Source organism: Xiphophorus couchianus, chromosome 11 (genome assembly GCF_001444195.1).
Source record: "Xiphophorus couchianus chromosome 11, X_couchianus-1.0, whole genome shotgun sequence".
NCBI classification, from domain to species: domain Eukaryota; kingdom Metazoa; phylum Chordata; class Actinopteri; order Cyprinodontiformes; family Poeciliidae; genus Xiphophorus; species Xiphophorus couchianus.
Window position 1 is genome coordinate 14468534 of NC_040238.1, and position 22662 is coordinate 14491195.

The window sequence follows — 22662 nt, forward strand, 5'->3', positions numbered from 1 at the left end:
GTCTGTTAGTGCGGTTCTGATCCAGAACAACATGGCAACATGGTTTGTTGTTCAGATAGATGAGAACAGTTTTTCTCTGGATGAAGAAATAAAACCATAACTATCTTCAGCACATATTTCAGGTCTTATTTTATTACTTTTTCACTGATTTGATATCAGCCATATTTTCTCTCAGTTCTGATTCTGGTATATTAATTTGCTAAATGACTTCTCTGGATAATAACCTGAACATGATCCGTAACACTGTAAGATATAAAACTTTCACACAATATAGAGAAAGAATCAGAATGCTCCAATTATCATAAAAGTCACTGATGTAACTATTGAATCACTGTTTTTTTCCCATTAATCATAACAAATCCTGAATTTTAACAGCTGTACACTTCTCTTCACTGTCTGTGATAAAGAACTAGCAGGTGAGCGCCCTCTGGCGGCCAGTAGTTTATCTGTGATCAACTTTTCAGTTTGCTATTTTTAATGGCTTAAATATTTTCAGTTTGATGTCAGGTATAGCTGTACAGAGTTGGGAAGATGCTGCAATTTGACTTCCTGTGAAAGGTTGCGCGTTTATTTACGCAGCCTGATTCTGTGTCAGGACAAACCCAGGGAGAAACACGCCCATATGAGGAGCCTGTCAGAATCCACCCGGGGCTGAAACAACCCACAGCTCGTCCTTGACAGACGAGAAGTAGCCAAGATGGCGGCCGCCGCAGCGAGAAGCCTAAGCTCCAATTTGGCTAAAAACCTCCGAGAGATCCGCCTCCACCTCTGCCAGAGCTCAGCAGCCAGCCAGGGGGCCAGGTGAGCGGGGAGCCGGGGCGGCCGGGGCCGGGGAGGTTCTCCGGTTCATACCGAGGCTAACTGCTGCTAACCGGGGCTAGCTAATGCTAACTGATGCTCACAGGGGCTACCTTCTCCCTGGTTCTGAATATTATTCTCAGTGTTGACCAGGGTTGGTCTCCACCTACCGCATTCTGCGGCCCAGAGACGGAATGAACGGAACAAGAACCTTCCTGGTTCTCTCCGGGTCAGCAGATTCTACTGAGGTCCAGTTTATTGGCGGTTCTGTCCCGGTCTGTCAATCCCAGAAGAGTGACCAACTGTTACTAGGTCGACGGTTCTGCTGATTGGGTCACTGAGCTGAAGAGAACCGGGTCCAGTTCAGAACTACTGCAGCTCCAGAGTCGCACCCTGTAATGGGTTGTAGTCCTCTGCTCACCTGGACCAGGTGGACCAGGTGTCTCTGTCCTTGTGGTGTGTTTAGGGGTAATTGGTTTCCTCAGACTCCAACAAACCAGTCGCTGACCATCAGTCTACCTGGTTATCACCTGGTTATTATCTGCAGGTGTTAGTCAAAAAATTAGAATATCATGACAAAGTAATTCCCTGTAAAAAGTAAAAAATTTATGTTTCATTACTCAACTAATGAAAACTCCAAATTCAGCATCTCAGAAAATTTGAATATTGGGGAAAGGTTAAATATTGAAGACCCCTGATGCTACACTCTAATCAGCTAATTAACACCAAACACCTGTAGATCTGACCTGACAGTTGTCTAAAAGATGACCTTTGACACCTTGTACAAGAAGGCAAGACACAAAGGTCATTGCTAAAGAGGCTGGCTGTCCGCTGAGCTCCGAGTTCAAACACATTCATAGGGAAGGAAACGATGTGGCAGCAAAAAAATGGACAATCATAATAACCTCACCCTGCAGAGGACTGTGAAACAAACCCATTTAAAAATGTGGAGAAGATTCACAAAGAGTGGACTGCAGCTGGAGTCGGTGCTTTAAGAACCACCAGACACAGATATAGACGTGGATTGCAGCTGTTTCATTCCTTGTGTCAAACCTGAACCAGAGACGACATCAGAAACGTCTCACCTGGACTGAAGACAAACAGGTCTGGAGGAAGAGTGGAGAGGCAGAATCCAAATTGCTTGAGGTCCAGTGAAAGTTTCCAAAGTCAGTAATGTTTTGGGTGCCATGTCATCTGCTGGTGTTGGTCCACTGTGTTTTCTGAGGTCAAAAGTCAACGCAGCCACCTACCAGGAAGCTTTAGAGAACTTCCTGATTCTCACCAACTTTATGCAGATTTAATTTTCCAGCATGACTTGGCACCTGCACACGGTGCCAAAGCTATTAGTACCTGATTTAACGATCATGGTGTCCCTGTTCTTAATTGGCCAGCAAAATCTCCTGACCTTAACTCCATAGAAAATCTTTGGCGTATTGTGAAGAGGACGATGTGATACACCAGACACAACAATTCAGAAGAGCTGAAGGCCACCATCAGGACAACCTGGGCTCTCATAACAGCTGAGTAGTGCCACAGACTGATCGACTCCATTGCTGCAGTAATCTGGGCAAAAGGAGCCCCAACTAAGTACTGAGTACTGAACATGTTCATACTTTTCATCTTCATACTTTCAGTGGGCCAACATTTCTAAAAATGCTTTTTTAATATTGGTCTTAAGTAATATTAACATTTTCTGAGGTACTGAATTTGGAGTTTTCATTAGTCGTGAGTTTTAATCATGTAATCATCAACATTAAAAGAAAAAAATCATTTGAAATATATCAGTCTGTGTGTAAGGAATGAATATAATATACAAGTTTCACTTTTTGAAAGGAATTACTGATTTAACTTTTTCATGATAATCAAAATTTTTGACCAGCACTGCTATTATTACCTATGAATGAATGATAATAATAACCCATAAACTGAGGGAAATTCACATGGCTATTACCATGTGAATTTTTTTTTATCTAGAAATTATCTAGTTATCAGCTGGTTATTATCTGGTTAATTCCTGGTTAGTTGGTTATCTAGTTATTATGTAGTTATCACTTGGTCTTTACCTAGTTATCTAGAAGACTGAGCAGAGGAGAGCCCACTTGTCCTATAGGGACACACCCTAATGGATTCATCCTGGATTTATTTGGATTCATGATAACAGGATTTCTGCTGTTCGGAGTTGGTGGATATTGGCACATCAATAAATTTGTGATGGACTGATCCGAACCAGTGAACACAGTCAGACTGACATGCTGTGGGACAGAGACGCGATTCTTTCGCAGGCAAGCTTTAGATGCTAAAACTCAGTAGCGGCCTGGAATCCATCTTGGAGAAGTTGCTAGTTTCAGCCCAATGGGACGACCACGCTAATTTGGATGATTGGAGATGAGAGATGTACCGGTTGAGACTTTAGGGCAGATGGAAATTTTAATTCTGCCCGATCTAAAGACAATAGTTTATTCTGAATCTAGCTCCCTGTGGCCTTGGCTGGCTGACTATCTCAAATCTCCTGGAGTTTATCTAAACAAGTTGCTCTTTCCAATCTCCTCTCCCCTTCTGAGTGACAACCGTGGAGTCATATGGCAGGACTCAAGGACTTGCTCTGAGATAATACCACCTTATCAGAAACTGTTTTTTGCAAGGGAGAGCAGGCTGCACAAAATTCATGGTCAAACTGCACACACATTACATTGTTACAGATACATTTCCCTGACATCACTGCCTTTGCTGGCCATGTCTTGAATGTTGCTACTTGTACTGTCTTTCCCTGATGTGTTGGTTCTTGCCCTGTTTGTCTGTCTAGTTTATTACTTCTAGAAATTGTGCAGTACTCACTATTTAGACCAATATTATACTTTTTAGATTATTATGCAGAGAAATTCCTGTTAGTTTTTCCATGGAAACTCTTTCTAGCTTATAAATTATAAATTATGGAATACTTATAATTATCTTGCAACCCAGAAAAGGAATTGGAACAAACTTAGAATCCAGAAAACCAACTTCCAGAACAGGAACATTTAGTTTGCTATTTCCTTTGGTTTATTTTGTTTGTATTTCCTTCTGATTCATGTAAAGCACTTTGAACTGTCTTGTTGCTGAAAATGTGCTAAATAATATTACCTTACCTTACATTACCTGGTTATTACATTGTTATTACCTGGTTACGGACCCCCTGGTTGCCACGGCGCCCCATGATGATTGTGTTTGGTGTTTCAGGAACTTTGTGGAGCAGAAGTACGTGGCCCTGAAGAAGGCCAACCCAGACCTTCCCATCCTGATCCGGGAATGTTCTGGAGTCCAGGCCCGGCTCTGGGCCCGATACGGTGAGTAGGCGAGGATCTGCGGAGGTCTCACTCTGCTGCATTAAGCTCAACCTGGCCTGATGTGTTTGTGCTCAGATTTTGGGAAGGAGAGGAGTGTCTCTGTGGATAACATGTCAGCTGAGCAGGTGGCCGCCACCCTGCAGACTCTGGCCCAGTCCAAACATTAAGCCCCGCCCCCTCTGAGCCAGCTCTACTTTCTCTATTTTTTCTGTAAATGTGTTGATATGAATAAAGACTCTTGACTCCACAGCTGCGTGTTTATTGGGAGGACTGGGAGGAGTGATCCAGATTGGTTCATGATGAACGGGTCAGAACCAGAACATCTCAGATTCACTCTTTATGATTTCATAAAACATTTTAAACATAAAAAGCATCACATTTTACAGCATCTAATTTCAAAGATTGTATAAATAAAATCCTGCAAGATCTTCAGTTTATTTATAAATAACCCAAATAAGAAAAAATGTCTTGTGTTTTCTCTAAGTCAGATTTTAATGTCTGAGTGAAAGTAAAAAATGTTGAACGTAAGGAGAGCCCTGGATGATTCACAGCAGACCTCCATCTGTGTGTGTGAGACCGACAGCTTCACTCCGCACTTTATAGATTTTATACTAAAACTCATCCAGAGATTCATAAGGTAGAACAAAATAGATCAAATTAAACATGCATCTCAGTTTTTAAGCAGGAAAATTAGGATCTTTTTTTTTTTTGGCACATTGTCCACACAAACAAAAAAAATCTGAATATGGTTCTGCTTTGCTTTCAGCACAATACAACATTTAATACATAAAGATTATACATAAAAAGAGCCAGAAAATACATGTGCTTTCTATGTTTAGTTGCTTTATTTTATGGTTATTGTAGCTGAACGTCAGAGGTCGTTTATTAGATAATTGAGAGTACTGAAGCAGCAGCAGAACCTCCGGCTGGTCCTGGAGAACCTTCAGCAGAAGAAGCTGGAGTGACTTCTCCAGCCTGCAGGGGGCTGTGTTACCCTGCCCAGTCTAACGGGAAGAAAGCCCTAAACCGGTATTTAAAATAAATTTAATTTCTACATAATCCGTGTCAAATCTTAGCTCTTTATTTTCTTTCATTATTTTATTTTCTTTCATCATGTTCACATTTCTAGTGTCTGTGCCCGTTGGTGCGCTGCTTTAAGCCTCCTGCTGGGGTCGCTGTCTGAATGAAACGGCAGGAAGTGACGCCAGTGCACCTCTACACAGCTTCAGACAAACACAACAAACGGAGCAGCGGAGAAAATCATCTTCAACCTACAGAGAAACAGTCAAACACTGAGACTTATACCGTACCACAGCCGGGATAAAGCTCCTGTCAGCCCGGAGCAGAAAACCAGAAGCCCGCAGCGGAGAACCAGAGACCCGCAGAGATGCCTGAGAGTGAGTCTGTTAGCATGCTAACTGTCGGTTAGATAGTGTAGCATCCTGTAGCTAAAAACAAATCTCTATATAATATAGCAATATGATTATGAATTAAACTCTATAATCCCAGAAACATCTCTGGTTGTTTCAGAATGGGTCCTTTAATCTCAAAGAGACTCCGTTAGCTCAGACCGTCACCAGACTCCGCTCTTCTTCTGCCGGTTTGAAGCAGTTTTGCGGTTCAGTTTCTCCTCTTCGTTGCTTTTAAGCTCTTTATCAGGAAGATTAAAACTGAGAACTCGCTGATCATATCGGCATAACTCTCATCATCTGTAGGGTAAATTAGACCAGACAAAAGCAGATTACAGTGGCTGGTTCCGTGCAGGCCAGATTAACCGGATTTCTTTTTTTTTTTTAACCCCTCCAGGGGCTCTTTTTGTGGGCTTTAGAGTCCCTTTTTTTTTACGAAGTAGGCTGACAGGAAAGGGGGAAGGAAAGACATGCGGTAATGCAGGAGCCGGGTCCGGGAGTCGAACCCACGACCGCCGCGTCGAGGACTTGAGGCCTCCAAATGTGGGTCGCGCTAACCCCTACGCCACCACGGCACGCACCAATAAACCGGATTTCTGATCATGATGTGGAACCTCCAGATGTTTCCTCATCGGTCTGGCTTTAGGTCTGACACCCAGGGCCCGGCCGAGGCGGGCCGGGTTTCTTCTGGAGACTCCAGGCAACTTTCCTTCTCTTTGTGAAACGGTGAGAGGAGGTTGATGAGCTGAGTGCCTCACTCACTTCTTCTCACTCACTTCTCCTCACTCACTTCTCCTGAGTACACGGAGACCCTCCTGTAGGAGCAGAAGACTGGTGTTCTTAGGTGATCTCACATGTCTTCTGGTCTGTAGAGCTAGTGGACGCCTCAGTCAAAGGTCAAAGGTTTGTCCTGGGACTGGGGGTCGCGTTTGGTCCTCAGCCTCAGCTTCCTGTTGTTTGGAGGTAAATGTGTGGCGCCCCTGCTGTCCGCCTGCTGCCTAACATATTGTCTGTCTTGCAGCTGAGAGCTACTCCAACCCTCTGGCCCCCGAGGGCCACGAAGTGGATGACCACCGCTCTGCCGCGCAGTGAGTGCTGCTCACACACACACTGCAACACACATCGTCACGGCTCCTGCTGAACTCTGTGTGTGTCTCCTCAGGTCCAAACTGACCAACGATGACTTCAGGAAGTTGCTGATGACGCCTCGGGCCACGCCCGCCTCGGCTCCACCCACCAAGTCCAGACATCATGAGTGAGTTGGCTCAGAGAGCAGCAGGAGGTCAAAGGTCAACTGTTTCTGCTGCACCCCTGCTGACGGGGAGCCGTGTGTTTATTTCCCAGAATGCCGAGGGACTACAACGAGGACGAGGACCCCGCAGCCAGGAGGAGGAAGAAGAAGAGGTCAGAGGTCACGTTCCAGGCTGGTCAGAGTTGGTCCATCTGTCCTCAGCCGTCCTCAGCTGTCCCCTGTGTGTCCCCTGTCTGTCCCCCTGCAGCTACTACGCCAAGCTGCGGCAGCAGGAGCTGGAGCGGGAGAGAGAGCTGGCTGAGAAGTACCGGGACCGGGCCCGAGAGCGCCGCGACGGCGTCAACAAGGACTATGAAGAGACCGAGCTCATCAGCACCACGGCCAACTACCGGGCCGTCGGACCCACCGCCGAGGCGTGAGTACTGCTGCTGCTCCTGGTCCAGATCCAGGTTCTGGTTCTGGTCTCTACATATAAACCCGCCGTCTCATGTGATCCAGGGACAAGTCTGCAGCAGAGAAGCGCCGGCAGCTGATCCAGGAGTCCAAGTTCTTGGGTGGTGACATGGAGCACACTCACTTGGTGAAAGGTCTGGACTTCGCTCTGCTGCAGAAGGTCAGGCTGGGGACAAGAGGTCAGGGGTGAGGCAGGGTCCGGTGGGTCGGCTCTGAATGTGTGTGTCTCCCAGGTGAGAGCTGAGATCACCAGCAAGGAGAAGGAGGAGGAGGACATGATGGAGAAGGTCCAGAAGGAGACCAAGTAAGACCGGCAAGTCCTGCACGGCTACAACGGGTCAGAACCGGTTCTGATCTGCTCTGCTCTGTGTTTGAACAGGAAGGACGTGGAGCCGGAGGAGAAGATCGAGTTCAAGACTCGACTGGGTGAGTCCCCGGTACCAAGGACATGTTCAAGAGTTCAACCCAGGAGTCCAACTGCTGCTAGGGGTGGACAAACCCGTTACTAGGTGGTCGACCCTGTTGCTAGGGTTGCTGTGATTGGTTGTAGGTGTAAACCTGGAAGACAGGTTTACACCTACAACCAATCGCAGAGACTTTTATTGGTGGTTGCTCTTCTGTAATGGCAGTTGGTAACAGTTTTATGCAGCATTGGCGCCTCCTGCTGGTGACGTTCAGACGTCTGATAACTCTGTCCGTGTAGCTTTGACTTCCTGAGGGTCAGATAATGGTCAGGTCTTGGCTCTGATTGGCTGAAACGTGAAACAAAGTAAAACAATAAACCCAATGCTCCGCCCCTCTACTCCAACTGAGTAGGGGGGCTTCTTTACTCAAATTGAAGCTCCACTCCTTTACTGTTAACATCAGCAGCAGCTGTGAAGGCCTGACACACTGCAGGAATCTGAGGGAACATTCAGAGAGAAATCGTTCTGTAGTCGTAAGAGTTTTTTTCCCAAATGGTGTCACCGGTGGCTGCTGTTAGTCCCATGCTAAAAGTAGCTGAAGTTAGCCTCTTGCTGACAGTAGCTGCCGTTAGCCCCGTGCTAATAGTAGCCGAAAGTAGTTGCCCTTAGCCTCATGCTAAAAGTAGCTGCTGTTAGCCTCATGTCCATCCTGAAGCCGTTGTCCCGGGCGTCCCCAGGCAGGAACATCTACCGCGTGGCGTTCCGGTCGGGCGTCCAGGAGAGGAACGAGCTCTTCCTGCCCGGCAGGATGGCCTACGTGGTCGACCTGGATGACGAGTTCACAGACACCGACATCCCCACCACCCTGATCCGCAGCAAGGCCGACTGCCCCAGCATGGAGGTCAGACACGTCCCCATAGAAACACTGCTGTCCGTCTGTCTCCCTCTGTGTCCTCACGCTGTCCTCTTGCTGTCCCAGGCTCAGACAACTCTCACCACCAACGACATCGTGATCTCCAAGCTGACCCAGATCCTGTCCTACCTGAGACAGGGGACACGCCACAAGAAGATGAAGAAGAAGGATAAAGGTTGGACTCACTTGCAGCCTGTGTCCCCTGGACTTGTCCCCTTCCTAACGTGTCTCTGTTTCAGGTAAACTGGATGACAAGCGAGCTCCTGAAGCTGATGTCAGGTGGGTTGTCCTTCACCGTCTCTGTCCCCACGCCCGGCTGTCCGAGTAACGCTTCCACTCCTCTTTCAGCATCTTTGACGACATCGGGGACTACATCCCGTCCGCCACGTCCAAACCCAAAGACAAAGAGCGCCACCGGGGACGAGACGAAGACAGCAAGAACAGAAGACACGCCTACTTTGAGAAACCGCGCGGAGACGAACACCCGCTGATAGATGTAGACACGGGTAGGTGTCCCCCACTCTGACCCGGACTGACTAGCTGACGGGTAACCTGTCCATCTGTCTGTCCCCTGTCCTCCAGCTCCTGGGTCGATCAAAGACCAGATCAAGATGATCAATGAGAAGTTTGGAGCAGCAGCCAACCAGTGGCAGAACCAGGAACCATATCCTTCTTTACTGGGACTTCCTGTCTAACTCTGATCCGGTTCTGAACGGTACCATGAGTCCAGTTTTCAGCCTTAACTGGTGTTTACTGGTTCCCAGAGGAGGGACTCCAGTAAGGAGCAGCTGGGAGATTTCTTTGGAGGATCCAACTCCTACGCAGAGTGTTACCCGGCAACGTGAGACACACATGCACACCCCCACACACGCACACACACACACGCTGAGCCAGGTGTGTCCTGACCTGAGGACCAGCCGCTGTCCCCTCTGATCAGGTGTGTCTCTGCAGGATGGACGACCTGGCGGTGGACAGCGATGAGGAGGTGGACTACAGCAAGATGGACCAGGTGGGTAGTTCTCCCAGCATGCCTTGCTGCTGGCGGCATGGGGTTGGAGGTGATGGCCTGTGGTTCTGTTCCAGGGTAACAAGAAGGGTCCGCTGGGCCGCTGGGACTTCGACACCCAGGAGGAGTACTCTGATTACATGAACAACAAGGAGGCTCTGCCCAAGTAGGCCGGCTGCTCCCTCAGCGCTGACTGGCAGGCGCCAGGCTGCTGCTGACACTGACGTTTGTCCCCGCAGGGCCGCCTTCCAGTACGGCATCAAGATGTCTGAAGGCAGGAAGACGCGGCGCTTCAAGGAGACCAATGAGAAGGCAGAGCTGGACCGCCAGTGGAAGAAGATCAGCGCGGTGAGTCTGATGAAGGCTAGAGTCTGGTTGAAGCTCCTTCCCTCTGCTCTGGAGGCTAAACTCTCTGTTCTGATGCAGATCATCGAGAAGAGGAAGAAGATGGAGGCTGATGGGTAACTACTTCCTGTTTACTGCTTCCTGCTTTCCACTTTTTGTTTTCTCCTTCCTGTTTACTTCTCCTTGTTTTCTCCTTGCTGTTTACTCCTTTTTGTTTCCTCCTTCCTATTTTCCACTTCCTGTTTGGTGTTTATTGTCTATAAAACATTATCCGGTTGTTTTTCCAGTGTCGATGTTAAGAGACCAAAGTATTGAAGACCTGCTGAAGTTCTGCTCTCTGACCCGTACTGACCTGTTGTTAGGAACCGTAAACACACAGTCTATTGTCATGCAAACAAGATTTATCCTGAATATTGTATCTGTTGTTGTTGTGATTTCCCAATAAAACCATCAGATCCCAGTTTGTCTCACTGGTTTGATGTTCCAGACCTTCTAGGCTTGTGTAGCAGGAGATTGGGACAAGGGATGGACTGAGGAAGGTTCTGGTCTCCAGCGATCCTGAGGCGAGTCCACTCTGGGCCGGCCAGAGTCCAGAACTTGGACTCTCCTTCTAAGATAGAATCGTTTTGAACCAGTTCTCTGATGGTTCTGGGCTGGTTCTGAATGAAGTGTAGTATCTGATGTCTTGCAGGGGGCAGTGCTGCTCTGAGCTCAAAGTTCTGGTTCTGGTTCCATAGCACAAACTGAACAGGACCAGTATGCACTGGGTTGAACCCATGGTTATTTACCAGAGCAGGAAACAATGAAAGGTTTGATCTTTATTTCCTTGCCAAACTGGAAACAATAAACCGTAAAAAAAAAACGTCCAAGTTTCGGACATTGGACTTCTCTTGCTGTGTGCGACAAACTGGTAACTGTCCAGGGTGAACCCCGCCTCTCGTTAGAGACATCGGCTCAGTGATGTAACTTTTACAGGATGTTTGGTTTGACAAACAGTCCCCACCACACACACACAGAGGCTTCTACGGATTACAAATCCAGTATTACACACCCACGGGTATTTTGAGACTATTGTATCTTCATAGAGAAACAGTTATATTAATATAATTAGCGCATCCATCCATGCTGACTGGATTTAATGACGTCAGTCAACAGTTAAGGTTCAAGCTTTAAATGGATATATAACTGTGTACTGGGACATTTAGGCATTTTCTCCCTGTATTCTACCTGAAACTTAATAAATGACAGAACACGTGAAAAAAATAATGCTCTAAAAATAAACAATGAACACGTTTCCTCCTGGTCACATGACCGTGTTTTTTCTGCCAACATGGCTACCGAGGACCTGCCGTCTGATTTTGACATCGTCATTTTGGGCACAGGTAGGCGCTAACCTGGATGTTGTGACGTAATCTGGCTTGGGTCTTGTGTCGTAATACGTTCTGGTTCTGGCTCGATCCAAACCATCCCCAAAGACCGATGTAAACCAGTCTGAACCAGACCAGGAGCTGGACTTAGCCAAGCCGTTAGCTATAGGCTAACAGTCAATGCATTTTCAATGACAGCGGCTAGAAGCTAACGGTTAGCTGCTAGATGGAAGAAGTAAGATAAACACTACTACTACTACTACCAATAACAATAATAATAATATTAATTGTAATAGTAATAATATAGTAACGAGGCTGAAAGTGACAAGAAAGAAGAGAAGCAAAAAAGGACTACAAAACGGAGCTAGCTTTAGCTAGCTGAGGCTAGCAGCTGCTCAGGCTGGTGGGTGTGTCAGATCATCGGTAGTAAACAATGTTTATGGTCAGCAGCAAATCAATAATCACTTTTATCATCATTGCTCCTCTTTATTAGAACTGAAACGCTGATTGGTTCCAGATTAATCAGAATCAGAACCTGGAACAGGACCCCCACCCACAGACTCAGCAGAACACCAGTGTGCTTACTGGTTACTGGTCACTACAGAACCTCCACATGAGAGCCGTCATGTGGAGGTTCTGTAGAAACCCGGTTGTGTTCCTGGAGGTTCTGATCTGGAGGTTCTGCTGGGTCTAATAAAGTTCTGGTCCAGACTCTTCTGGTTTTGTTAAGTAGAACCCAGATGTTCTCTTCAGAATGAAGCTTGCTGCTCGGAGGCGTCCACCAACATGCCTGATTTAAAACATCTATAGTTGTTTTTACTCCAGAGGAAAAGTTAGTTTCACTGTTTATATTAATTTAATAAACAACAGAGCTGCACAGAGACTGAGCCCCGTACTTTGACTAGGACACAAGGGAGGTCTGTGGGGATTGTGTGCTATGTGGTTCTGGGTCCGGATAGAAAAGAACTGAGGCGGGCCTCCTTTATCCCCTCCTGTCATCGATTCTGAATGTTAGATGATGAATCTGTATTGGTTATTGATTGATCAGGTTTGGCTGAGTCGGTGGTGGCAGCTGCCTGTTCGAGGGTCGGACAACGAGTTCTCCACCTGGACAGGTGAGCTCCAGCCTGCCTTAGGTCAATGTCTACTTAATGATCAATCAGGTCATTGATTATCACCAATAATATCACCCGGGAGGGATTTTATTGTGAAAGGCTTCCGTTTGTGTCCTCAGGAGGAGCTACTATGCCGCGAACTGGGCTAGCTTCACCTTCAACGGCCTGCTCACCTGGATCCAGGAGCAGAACGTGAGATTATTGGTTATTGATCATATGATCAGTGATTATTGATCTTCAGCTGACTGATTTGTGTGTCTTGGTAGGAGGAGCCAAAGCCAGAGGAGGTCAGGGATTGGTCAGGTCTAACGGAGGAAGGGGAGGAGCTAATTCACCTGTCACAGGCAGACTCCGCCTCCATCACCAACCTGCAGGTGTTCAGCTACGCCAGGTAAGCTTCGCCCCCTGCCTCCACCTGTGGGCCGGGACGACTTGTGAGCTGTTTACATCTCCCCAGTGAGGAAGAGGAGGAGGAGGAAGCTGCAAACACCACAGAAGAAGAGAAAGCAGCTGATGAAGAAGTGGTTAAAGAGTCGTCAGAGACAGAATCTGCAGGTGGGACCTCATCGATACTCGTTATCTGTTATTGATCAGCATCTGGATTAACAACTCACATGTTCAGACTCAAAGGAGGAAGAGGAGGAAAAGGAGGGAGCTGGGGAGGAAGAGGAGCAGGTGAGGAAAAGTCAGTGCATTAACCAGGTCTGATCATGTGACACTAACTGTTATCAACCAATCACAGGCCAATCAGGCAGAAGGGGAGGAGCCAGAGGCTGACCAGCCACACCCCTCTTCTCCTGGCCAATCAGAGCCAAGCAGGGAGAAGATCAGTTACGCCCAGCTGGTGAAGGAAGGCCGGAGGTTCAACATCGACCTGGTCTCCAAGGTAAATACAGCTGTGATGTCATCATTTGGACAGCAGGAGTAGCAGCTAATGATGTGACACACTAAGCCCCTCCCCCTCCTCAGCTCATGTTTTCTCGTGGCTCATTGGTTGATCTGCTCATCAAGTCAAACGTCAGCCGCTACGCCGAGTTCAAGAACGTCACCAGGATCCTCACCTATCGCCACGGCAACATAGAGCAGGTTGGTTTTTGGTCTGCCATCCTCCTGCTAGGCTCTCTACTGACCTGTGCCCTCTGACCCCTGCCAGGTGCCGTGCAGCAGAGCAGATGTGTTTGCGAGTCGCCAGCTGTCGGTAGTGGAAAAGAGGAAGTTGATGCGCTTCTTGACTTCCTGTGTGGAGGAGACGGAGGAGCAGACAGGTGACTACTACCTCTCCTCCTGATGACATCATCAACTGTTCAGCCTGAGGCATTGTGGGTAATGCAATCTTCTGCCTTCAGCATACCACGGTCGGCCATATTTGGAGTTCCTGCGGGACCAGCAGCTGGGGGACAATCTGCAGCACTTCCTGCTTCACTCCATCGCCATGGTAGCCGAAGACACACCCACAGAGGAAGGTCTTGCCTCGACACGTCACTTCCTGCGCAGCCTGGGTCGCTACGGCAACACTCCCTTCCTGTTTCCTGTGTACGGCCTTGGAGAGATCCCCCAGTGCTTCTGCAGGTGAGAACCAACTGTTCCCATGACGACGACGCCACAGGTGGAAGGGAGGGAGGTTCTGCTCCAACCCGGTACTGCTCGGCAGACATCAGTGCTTGTTCTGCTTGATTTTAAAATTCTGGTCCGACCTTCTTGGGAGGTTCTGGTTCTGTTGGGTCGGGTCGGGTTTGATCAGCTGGTACTGCCTCCAACCACAAGCTGGACAGTGTTTGTTTGCAGTTGGGAAGTTACAGAAGAGAAGGGGCGTGGCTAGACAGACAGCTACCTCTGATTGGACAGCATTAGAAGCCAGTAGAATTGTGGTTCTGACGCTCTGACCCGGTGTCGTTGCAGGATGAGCGCTGTGTTTGGAGGGATCTACTGCCTCAGACATTCTGTCCACTGTCTCATCGTGGACCGGGACGCCAACAGGTAACCATGGTAACCGCACCAACCAGAGTCATGGGACGGTTTGGACCGGTAGAGGTCCGTTTGGGTCAGAACCAGCGTGTTCGGTAGTGTTCGGTCCTGCTCCGGCCTGCTCTGACCCTGTTCTCAAAGAGCGGACCTGGTTTGACCTTTGACCCGACTCACCTGTAATGAGCCCCAGGTCCAATCAGAACCACTCAGAAGTCAAACCTCAACCCAGTTCTGCTCCATGAGGGTGCAGAGTGGAAGAGGTCAAAGGGCACAACCCCATCCAAATGGGCCATGGTTCGGGTTCTGGTCCAACTGATGCTTTGTAACATCACTTCCTGTTGCAGGTGCAAGGCGGTGATCGACAGCCGAGGACAGCGAATAAGCTGCAGCCACGTTGTCATGGAGACCAGATACCTGGACAGGAGCAAGGTGGCCACACCCCCCAGGTGAGTTCAGTGAGACCATAGAGCACCTGGTGATGATGATGATAATGATGATGATGATAATGATGATGATGGTGATGGTGTGTGTCTCCAGGTTCCTGAGCCGAGCCGTCCTCATCACCGACTCCTCAGTCCTTCCCTCAGAGTCGAACCAGCAGGTAACCCCTCCATCAGCAGGTAGTCCCCAAACCCCCCGCCCCCTCATCAGCAGGTAATCCCCTAATATGGGGAGGTAACCTCTCCCCATCCCTCTATTAGCAGGTAACCCCGCCCCTATCCACACTGCTGGATCTTGATTGGAGCAGTAAACAGGAGTAGGAGCTTAGCCATCTCACCTGTGTGTGTGCAGATTTCCATGGTAACTGTTCCCCCTGAAGGAGGAAGTCCTGCAGTGAAGATGGTGGAGCTCAGCTCGTCCTCCATGACCTGCATCCCTGGAACCTGTGAGTGGGCGGGGTTCATCAGGTTGCCATAGAGATGGCCACAGGCTCTAATTGGTTTCCTGTTTCAGATCTGGTCCACCTCACCTGTCGGTCGGTTGGCTCTGCCCACCAGGACCTGTCGCCGTTGGTAACCAGGATGTTCAGAACCACAGAGTCTCAGGAGGAAGGTGAGAAGCAGAACTGAGGAGGAGGAGGCAACACAGTTCCGGTTTCCTCCCCTTCTTCTGTGGTGTAATGGCCATGTTGGTGGTAATGAGGAAGGCTTCTGACCTTTGCCCGGCCTCTCTGACCCCGCCTCATCTGGCCCAATCTCCTCATGTTGTCCCTTTGTCCCCAGACCGGCGTCCCTCTGTCCTCTGGAGTCTGTACTTCAACATGGCAGATGGCATGGCGTCGCAGGTCGAAGGTCAGCCGCTACCTTCTAACGTCCACATTTGCCACGGTCCAGACAGTGCTCTGGGACACGAAGACGCTGTCCAACAGGTGAAACACCTAGGGTCACCTGGTCCTCACAGGTGGTATTGTGTTAAGGGTTATCATGGCCTCCAGCTCTTCTTCTTCTGTTGTTTTCAGGCGGCTTCCATCTTCCAGAGGATCCTCCCAGAGGAGGAGTTCTGTCCTCCGGCACCCAACCCAGAGGACATTGTCTACGACGGAGACAACTCGTCCACTGGAGAGGACAGGGGAGACATGGGCCAAGACGATGGGCAGAACCCAGAGCAGAACCAGAACCAGGAGAACCCAGACCCAGAGCAGAACCAGAACCAGGAGAACAGGAACCAGAACCAGGAGAACCCAGACCAAGAGCAGAACCAGAACCAGGGGAACCCGGAGCTGCAGAGGGTTGGACCTGAGGAACCTCCATCTTCATCCTGAAACCTTCCAGAACCAGCACCGGGTCAAACTTTCTGCTGGCTTACTTTGTTCTGTTTCAATGTTTTGTCTCAATAAAGTTTCATTATGAATCCAAAAACACCAGCAGGTCAGATGTTTACATACCCATCAGCCTCTCAGCGCATATTGGACCAGTACTGACATAAATAATAACATGCATGCATACATATAGCCGCAATGCGCCTGCGCAGTTGTACAGTCACTTCCCGGAAGTGACGAAGCGAAAGTAAATCCCTTCAGAAAGTTAATTCAGCTGCGGCTTCTAAGTTGTGTGAATCGTTTAACCTGAACCGGTGAGTCCGGTCTGGTTCGGTTGTGATGTCAGAGTTCCGAACCTGCACGGTGCTGTTCGGCCCGGGTGAGGTTTGGACCTGAGCTCGTTACCAGCCTGGTTTTGGAGCTGCAGCTCAGGCGGTTGTAGGTTCTGCTCTCTGATTGGTTCTGATGAGTTCAGCTGTCAGTTTAAACGGAACCAGGAATGAGTGGGATCTTGAGTAGTTCAGATTCGGGTTCGGTTCTGGACCAGAACCACAGCTAAGCGCTGATTTCTGCTTCGGTTCTGTAGCTTCACTCCCTGGACCCGGATGGATGAGACCTGAGGGAAAAGAAGAGGAGGCCACCGACCTATCGGTCCCAGTCCCGCTGCGTCGGTCCATCATGGTTCCGATGGTTCTGTTGCGGCTCTCACCAGCAGAACTCTAACCCGAACCATTCAGACCGTCCAGCATGTACGGTCTTGTGCGCTATTCGGTTCCCCTGCGAAAATCTGTTCCCCCTGTGTCGGGAGCGCGCATTACAGCCGGAGAGGCGGATCTGACCATTTTCACGGCGCTTCTGATCGATTTCTCGGTAAAAACAACTCAGTTAATCATGTCAAGCTTGTAACATTTAGTTTAATCGGCAGCTATTGTTTACAAAATTGTAAAAATAATTAAATAAACGAGGTCTTTTTACGCTGTTTTGTGTTATTTTAAACGCCAAGAGAATCGGTCTTTTTCTAACTTTTGTCACTTACGCCTGACAGAAATAAAAGTCAGTCAACACTTAGTGTGTATTTATAATTTTTCATTGCTGATATAAGACGATTGCTGAAAGCATGGCATAATTATTAAGACTTCCTGAAAAGACGAAAGCGTGGACTTTCTGGTAAATCCCGTTCTAATGTAAAATATGACAGATTACTGTAGTAAGGGCATTTCTAGTATACTGCAGGCTATCACACATAACAATTTTTGAGAATTTGGCAACAGTTGCCCTTTATTCCCAAACGTTATGGGGGGAGGAGAGTAGAGAATGAATATTTCAGCTGCCTGAAATAACCTGTTCCCCTCCATAACATGGGAACAAATTAATTCACCAACAAGGCCTTAACTCTGTTTATTCCTCTTATCATCAACAATAAATCCTGTGAATTTGGTAACATTTGCTCTTTATTTGACAAAGTTATGAGGGGCCTTGGGATTTAAACTTTTTTCCATAGCTGCCTTATATCAAAGTCTTGTAAGTATAAATATCAAACAGTTTTCAAAATGTAATTTATTAACCTTTAAACAACATACATAAACAAGCACACCACAGCAATCTCAGGAACAAAGGCAACTAAGGCAAACACGCAAAGCAGTGATATGTTTTTTCAGTTGGTGGGCTTCCCACACATGCATGATGGAACCACCTCAGACACACGTCACACTGGATCTAGGAAAGAAACCAAAAATATCAGGTTTTTTTTAGAAAAATATGTCTTTACAATTACAATATATAATCAATCATTTTAGATTCCTTTATATTCCAACTGTTGGAGGATCATATCATAGCTTGTTTACGCAAGATAAGATTAGATAAAACTTGTCCTCTTCATTTAGTTTACTAACACTAAGTCTTTGAATAATTCTAAAAACTTTCCTACCCAGTTCACATCCGTGTCACTTTCCATCTCTCCACAGAAGTGACACAAGTCTTTTAGGTCCTCTGTTAACAACAAAAGTATAAAAACACACACACACGATTATACATGTACAATCGTGACCGTATATATGTGTGTTTGTGTGTGTATAAAACTATTACACAGGATGTGCTAAGCACCAACACAGTCATTTATGAAAAAAATATAGAAGATGAAATGATTGTACTTATTAATTTGTAGACAAACAATTTCCTTAAATAAATGTTTTCAGAGTCCATGTTAATGTATTAAGTTTTGCTAAGTACAGATGTTTTAGCCAAACATACAAATAATAGTAATCATGATAACAATTGTCATAAACACTCAAAATAAGAATATTAATGTTATCCTCACCACTGTTAAGGATTAGTCTCACAGCAATTTCCAACCTCATGCTGTGGACCGCCTCTCTGAGAGCATACATTACATAAAGATAATCACATCAACAGTAATATTTATTATAACCATCTTAGATTTCAAAATATCAAATAATTAATTGCTTCAAACGATATATAGACAAATAATGACCAACAGTTTCAAAATTCACAGGGTTTGCTTATTTTTTCCCATGTTATGGAGGGGAACAGATTATTTCAGGCAGCTGAAATATATGGTTCCCCCCTCATAACTTTGTCAAATAAAGAGCAAATGTTACCAAATTCACAGGATTTATTGTTGATGATAAGAGGAATAAACAGAGTTAAGGCCTTGTTGGTGAATTAATTTGTTCCCATGTTATGGAGGGGAACAGATTATTTCAGGCAGCTGAAATATATGGTTCCCCCCTCATAACTTTGTCAAATAAAGAGCAAATGTTACCAAATTCACAGGATTTATTGTTGATGATAAGAGGAATAAACAGAGTTAAGGCCTTGTTGGTGAATTAATTTGTTCCCATGTTATGGAGGGGAACAGGTTATTTCAGGCAGCTGAAATATTCATTCTCTACTCTCCTCCCCCCATAACGTTTGGGAATAAAGGGCAACTGTTGCCAAATTCTCAAAAATTGTTATGTGTGATAGCCTGCAGTATACTAGAAATGCCCTTACTACAGTAATCTGTCATATTTTACATTAGAACGGGATTTACCAGAAAGTCCACGCTTTCGTCTTTTCAGGAAGTCTTAATAATTATGCCATGCTTTCAGCAATCGTCTTATATCAGCAATGAAAAATTATAAATACACACTAAGTGTTGACTGACTTTTATTTCTGTCAGGCGTAAGTGACAAAAGTTAGAAAAAGACCGATTCTCTTGGCGTTTAAAATAACACAAAACAGCGTAAAAAGACCTCGTTTATTTAATTATTTTTACAATTTTGTAAACAATAGCTGCCGATTAAACTAAATGTTACAAGCTTGACATGATTAACTGAGTTGTTTTTACCGAGAAATCGATCAGAAGCGCCGTGAAAATGGTCAGATCCGCCTCTCCGGCTGTAATGCGCGCTCCCGACACAGGGGGAACAGATTTTCGCAGGGGAACCGAATAGCGCACAAGAACTCTTAGCTGGAAAGGCCATGATTCAGTAAAAAGTTCTTTATAAACTAATAATTTAGTCAGTTTGTCTTAAATATCTAAAGTTTAATTCAGAATCAGCCAGGGTGTTGGACCCTGCTGAGCAGGTTCATCAATCAGCTGTCAGGATTTAGTCTCAGAAAGGGGCGGGGCCTAGCGGCAGACCCATACCATATTTTAACAAGCTCCACTGCACTCCAGAACCGAAGGGGGCGCTACTTCCCACATGAGCCTCGATCTTACCATGTTGTTTTTTAAAAAAAAAAATCTTTTGATTTGTTAGAACAGTTATCAAACACTAACATAGTTGTTGTTTTTACTCTTAATTATTTTCTAAAGCTGCAGACACTTACTGTTTACAACTTTTTTATTATTAGAAAAATTATTTAATGTATGAAATAGCTCCCCCTTCAGTTCTGGAGAGTCTCCAACTCTCCCAGTTACGACTCGTAAGGCCGACTTTGCATTTCAATATGGTTGTTCCCAGCATCAGCAGCAGTGTTGGTTTTAGTTCCCTGCAGCAGCAGACAGACCAAGGTTTTTATTGGCTCTAGTGGCCTTTATTTGATACTGAATGGACAGGAAAGTGGGTAATGAGAGAAGGGGGAAGACATGTGGCAAAGGTCACCATGGCGGGAATCGAAACTGCGATGGCCACCTCCATTACTAAGGCCTCCTTATGTGGGCTGTGCTTAACTCCTGCACCACCACAGCACCCCATGATGAACGTTCTCTGTCCTGCAGGACCTTCAGCCATGGAACCAGAACCAGAACCGGACCTGACCATTGTCCTGCTGGGGAACTCTGGCGTGGGGAAGAGCGCGTCAGGGAACACCATCCTAGGCCGCGCGGCGTTCATGTCCCGGGCGTCCTTCAGTCCCAGCAGCATCCCTGTCAGACAGGAAGTGGGTCGGGTCTTCGGGACGCAGGTCCGGGTCGTGGACACGGCCGGGATCCTGGAGTTCGAGGAACAGATCCGGTTCTGCTGCCAGGAAGTTCAGCGGACCAGCCGGGCCCACCTGTTCCTGCTGGTTCTGAAGCTGGACCGCTTCACCCAGGAGCAGAACCGGGCGGTTGAGGCATCCCTCAGGGCAGTCGGGGGGGAAGGCTTCGACCGCTGCTTCCTGCTCTTCACCCATGGAGACGCCCTGAAGGACGCCTCGTTAAGGGAGGCTGCCCCGTTAAGGGAGGCTGCCTCGTTAAGAGACGCCGCCCTGAGGGACTTTGTGTTCAGGGACGAGCAGAGCTCGCTACCGGAGGTGGCTCGTAGGTTCTATGGGCGGATGCACCTGTTCAACAATGGGGACGGTGGAGGACAGCAGGTCCAGGAGCTACTGGACAAGGCTGGACACCTGTTGCTACCTGCAGGTAAAGAGCTGACGAGCTAATTAGATAACAAGCTAGCAAGCTAATTAGAATTAGATAGCCAACTAACGAGGTGGTATTATGTAATATTGACTTTATATTGTGTTCTAATGTTTTTCCCGCAGTGTTTCTTTGATTCTTTCATGTGTGAGAAATCCTTTAATCTCCATGGCAACCATTCAGCTGTGCAAAAAGCCTAGGTGGACCTACCCCCATCTTCGAGGCTCAGCTCCTCCCTCACTCAGCTCCTACAGACTAGCCAGCAGCAATTAGCAAACAGCTGGTGGAACTGCTGAGCTCATTATAGGAGCTGCTGCTCAGAGCAACACTGGTAATAATAGCAAAGGGTTAACAGAGGAGCTTGGGATGACTTCCTGGAGGCGGAGCTTCAGAAAGAGAAGGAGTTTCTTAAAGAGACAGATGCACACTTTCAAGGCATTAAATCAGAAAGTAAAATTTCTATTATGAAGCACTTTTATAACAACTGAAGGTAAAATGGAAAACATGGTACCGGCCCTTTAAGGAGACAGCAAGCGGTCCACTGGCTCTGTTGAGTCGATTGTTCGGTTTGATATTCAAACTGGTTTAAACTGGAAGGGTGTGAATACTTTTCTCCCCACTTTCTCTGGTCCTGCAGAAACTTCCAGTGACGGGACAGACCGGGTCACAGGTTCTGATGGTCCAGATGGTTCTGATGGTTTTGCTGGTTCCGCCCTGCTGAGGGACAGGAGGATCGTCCTGATCGGACCAGCTGGTTCTGGAAAGAGTTCTGCTGGGAACACTCTGCTCGGGTTCCGGCACTTTGAACCAGACTCGGATTTTGCCGGAGTGCGGTCAGACCCGGAGCGCTGTTCTGCTGAGGTGGGCCGCGTCCAGCTCACTGTGGTGGACTCGGCTGGACTGTCGGAGGAGGTTCTGACCCTAAACCGGCTGGTTATGGAACTCCGGACCTGGATGTACCTGGCGGAACCGGATCCTCACGTACTGGTTCTGGTGCTGAAGATCGGCCGGCTGAGCTACGGTTCCACCCAACTGCTCCGCCTGCTGACCCGGCTCCTGGACCAGAACCAGAACCTGGCCCGGCATGCTGCAGTTCTGTTCACCCACGGAGACGCCCTGGGGGGGCGGAACCTGACTGACCAGGTCCAGGCCAGCAGCTGCGTGTCGGACCTGCTGACCCGCTGCGGCGGCAGGCACGCGGTTCTGGATAACACTCAGAACCAGGATCAGGTCCAGGTGGACCGGTTCCTACGCCTGCTGGACCAGATGGTCCAAGAGAACTCGGGACGGTTCTTGAGCCCAGCTGACTGGAACCGGCCACCAGGTCCGGGTCAAACGTTCTGGAGCAGACTGAGAGGATCGGGTCTGCTCAGGGTTCTGTCTGCAGTCGGGTTGGTCCAGATTTTGCTGGTCAATAACCAGAACTATCGGTTCTGCTGCTGACCCAGAGACACGGGGCCAGACCCGGTCCTGGTTCTATTCCTGGCTCCATTTCTGAATATATCTGGAGCATTCTCTGTTTCAGAACAGTCCTGTCGAACCGGACCGGGTCTGTCCAGGTTCTGCTGCTGAGCCAGAGACAACGGTTTTAATTTTTCTGCAGAACAAAATATTTCTGTTTTTTATTTTGCATTTTTGGATGATTTTATAATAAATTTCTAACATTTCATGAATCTGGATTCGTATCGTGACGTTTTTATTCATGAA

At 47.5% G+C, this 22662-nt stretch overlaps 4 protein-coding genes across 4 annotated transcripts; all 4 read left to right on the forward strand.

The window, feature by feature from the left end:
* The first annotated feature begins 490 nt into the window (after nt 1-490).
* Nucleotides 491-4368, forward strand: ndufa2 (NADH:ubiquinone oxidoreductase subunit A2). Its single transcript, XM_028030840.1, has 3 exons — nt 491-801; nt 4015-4121; nt 4197-4368. Exons 1-3 carry the CDS (start codon nt 698-700, stop codon nt 4286-4288), a joined length of 303 nt encoding a protein of 100 aa, XP_027886641.1. The 5' UTR covers nt 491-697; the 3' UTR covers nt 4289-4368.
* A 936-nt stretch (nt 4369-5304) lies between these two features.
* On the forward strand, nt 5305-10363 carry ik (IK cytokine). The gene is made up of 19 exons (XM_028030839.1): nt 5305-5518; nt 6552-6618; nt 6693-6785; nt 6875-6934; nt 7030-7197; nt 7281-7395; nt 7469-7539; nt 7615-7661; nt 8377-8540; nt 8619-8727; nt 8792-8831; nt 8901-9058; nt 9135-9216; nt 9307-9393; nt 9504-9561; nt 9636-9724; nt 9798-9906; nt 9985-10019; nt 10191-10363. The coding sequence occupies exons 1-19, from the start codon at nt 5509-5511 to the stop codon at nt 10216-10218; spliced, it is 1590 nt and encodes a 529-aa protein (XP_027886640.1). The 5' UTR covers nt 5305-5508; the 3' UTR covers nt 10219-10363.
* A 768-nt stretch (nt 10364-11131) lies between these two features.
* LOC114153117 (rab proteins geranylgeranyltransferase component A 1-like) lies at nt 11132-16209 on the forward strand. The gene is made up of 17 exons (XM_028031447.1): nt 11132-11285; nt 12319-12385; nt 12505-12577; nt 12652-12776; nt 12843-12940; nt 13008-13060; nt 13128-13271; nt 13355-13471; nt 13539-13650; nt 13732-13954; nt 14285-14362; nt 14695-14796; nt 14888-14951; nt 15143-15236; nt 15305-15403; nt 15574-15719; nt 15810-16209. Exons 1-17 carry the CDS (start codon nt 11234-11236, stop codon nt 16110-16112), a joined length of 1950 nt encoding a protein of 649 aa, XP_027887248.1. The 5' UTR covers nt 11132-11233; the 3' UTR covers nt 16113-16209.
* Nucleotides 16210-16301: 92 nt separating this feature from the next.
* LOC114153118 (GTPase IMAP family member 8-like) lies at nt 16302-22634 on the forward strand. The gene is made up of 4 exons (XM_028031448.1): nt 16302-16423; nt 16696-16863; nt 20335-20958; nt 21593-22634. Exons 2-4 carry the CDS (start codon nt 16857-16859, stop codon nt 22396-22398), a joined length of 1437 nt encoding a protein of 478 aa, XP_027887249.1. The 5' UTR covers nt 16302-16423; nt 16696-16856; the 3' UTR covers nt 22399-22634.
* The last annotated feature ends 28 nt before the right edge of the window (nt 22635-22662 follow it).

What these genes read in the sequence shown, in the direction of transcription:
- ndufa2 (XM_028030840.1), top strand. Translation starts at nt 698, where the DNA reads ATGGCGGCCGCCGCAGCGAGAAGCCTAAGCTCCAATTTGGCTAAAAAC. An exon ending in GCAGCCAGCCAGGGGGCCAG is followed by an intron (nt 802 to 4,014) that starts GTGAGCGGGGAG and finishes TTGGTGTTTCAG; the next exon opens with GAACTTTGTGGAGCAGAAGT. An exon ending in CCGGCTCTGGGCCCGATACG is followed by an intron (nt 4,122 to 4,196) that starts GTGAGTAGGCGA and finishes GTTTGTGCTCAG; the next exon opens with ATTTTGGGAAGGAGAGGAGT.
- ik (XM_028030839.1), top strand. An exon ending in AGGAGGAGGAAGAAGAAGAG is followed by an intron (nt 6,935 to 7,029) that starts GTCAGAGGTCAC and finishes GTCCCCCTGCAG; the next exon opens with CTACTACGCCAAGCTGCGGC. An exon ending in ACTTCGCTCTGCTGCAGAAG is followed by an intron (nt 7,396 to 7,468) that starts GTCAGGCTGGGG and finishes TGTGTCTCCCAG; the next exon opens with GTGAGAGCTGAGATCACCAG.
- LOC114153117 (XM_028031447.1), top strand. Translation starts at nt 11,234, where the DNA reads ATGGCTACCGAGGACCTGCCGTCTGATTTTGACATCGTCATTTTGGGC. An exon ending in GTCAGAGACAGAATCTGCAG is followed by an intron (nt 12,941 to 13,007) that starts GTGGGACCTCAT and finishes TCACATGTTCAG; the next exon opens with ACTCAAAGGAGGAAGAGGAG. An exon ending in CTGGGGAGGAAGAGGAGCAG is followed by an intron (nt 13,061 to 13,127) that starts GTGAGGAAAAGT and finishes AACCAATCACAG; the next exon opens with GCCAATCAGGCAGAAGGGGA.
- LOC114153118 (XM_028031448.1), top strand. An exon ending in ACACCTGTTGCTACCTGCAG is followed by an intron (nt 20,959 to 21,592) that starts GTAAAGAGCTGA and finishes CTGGTCCTGCAG; the next exon opens with AAACTTCCAGTGACGGGACA.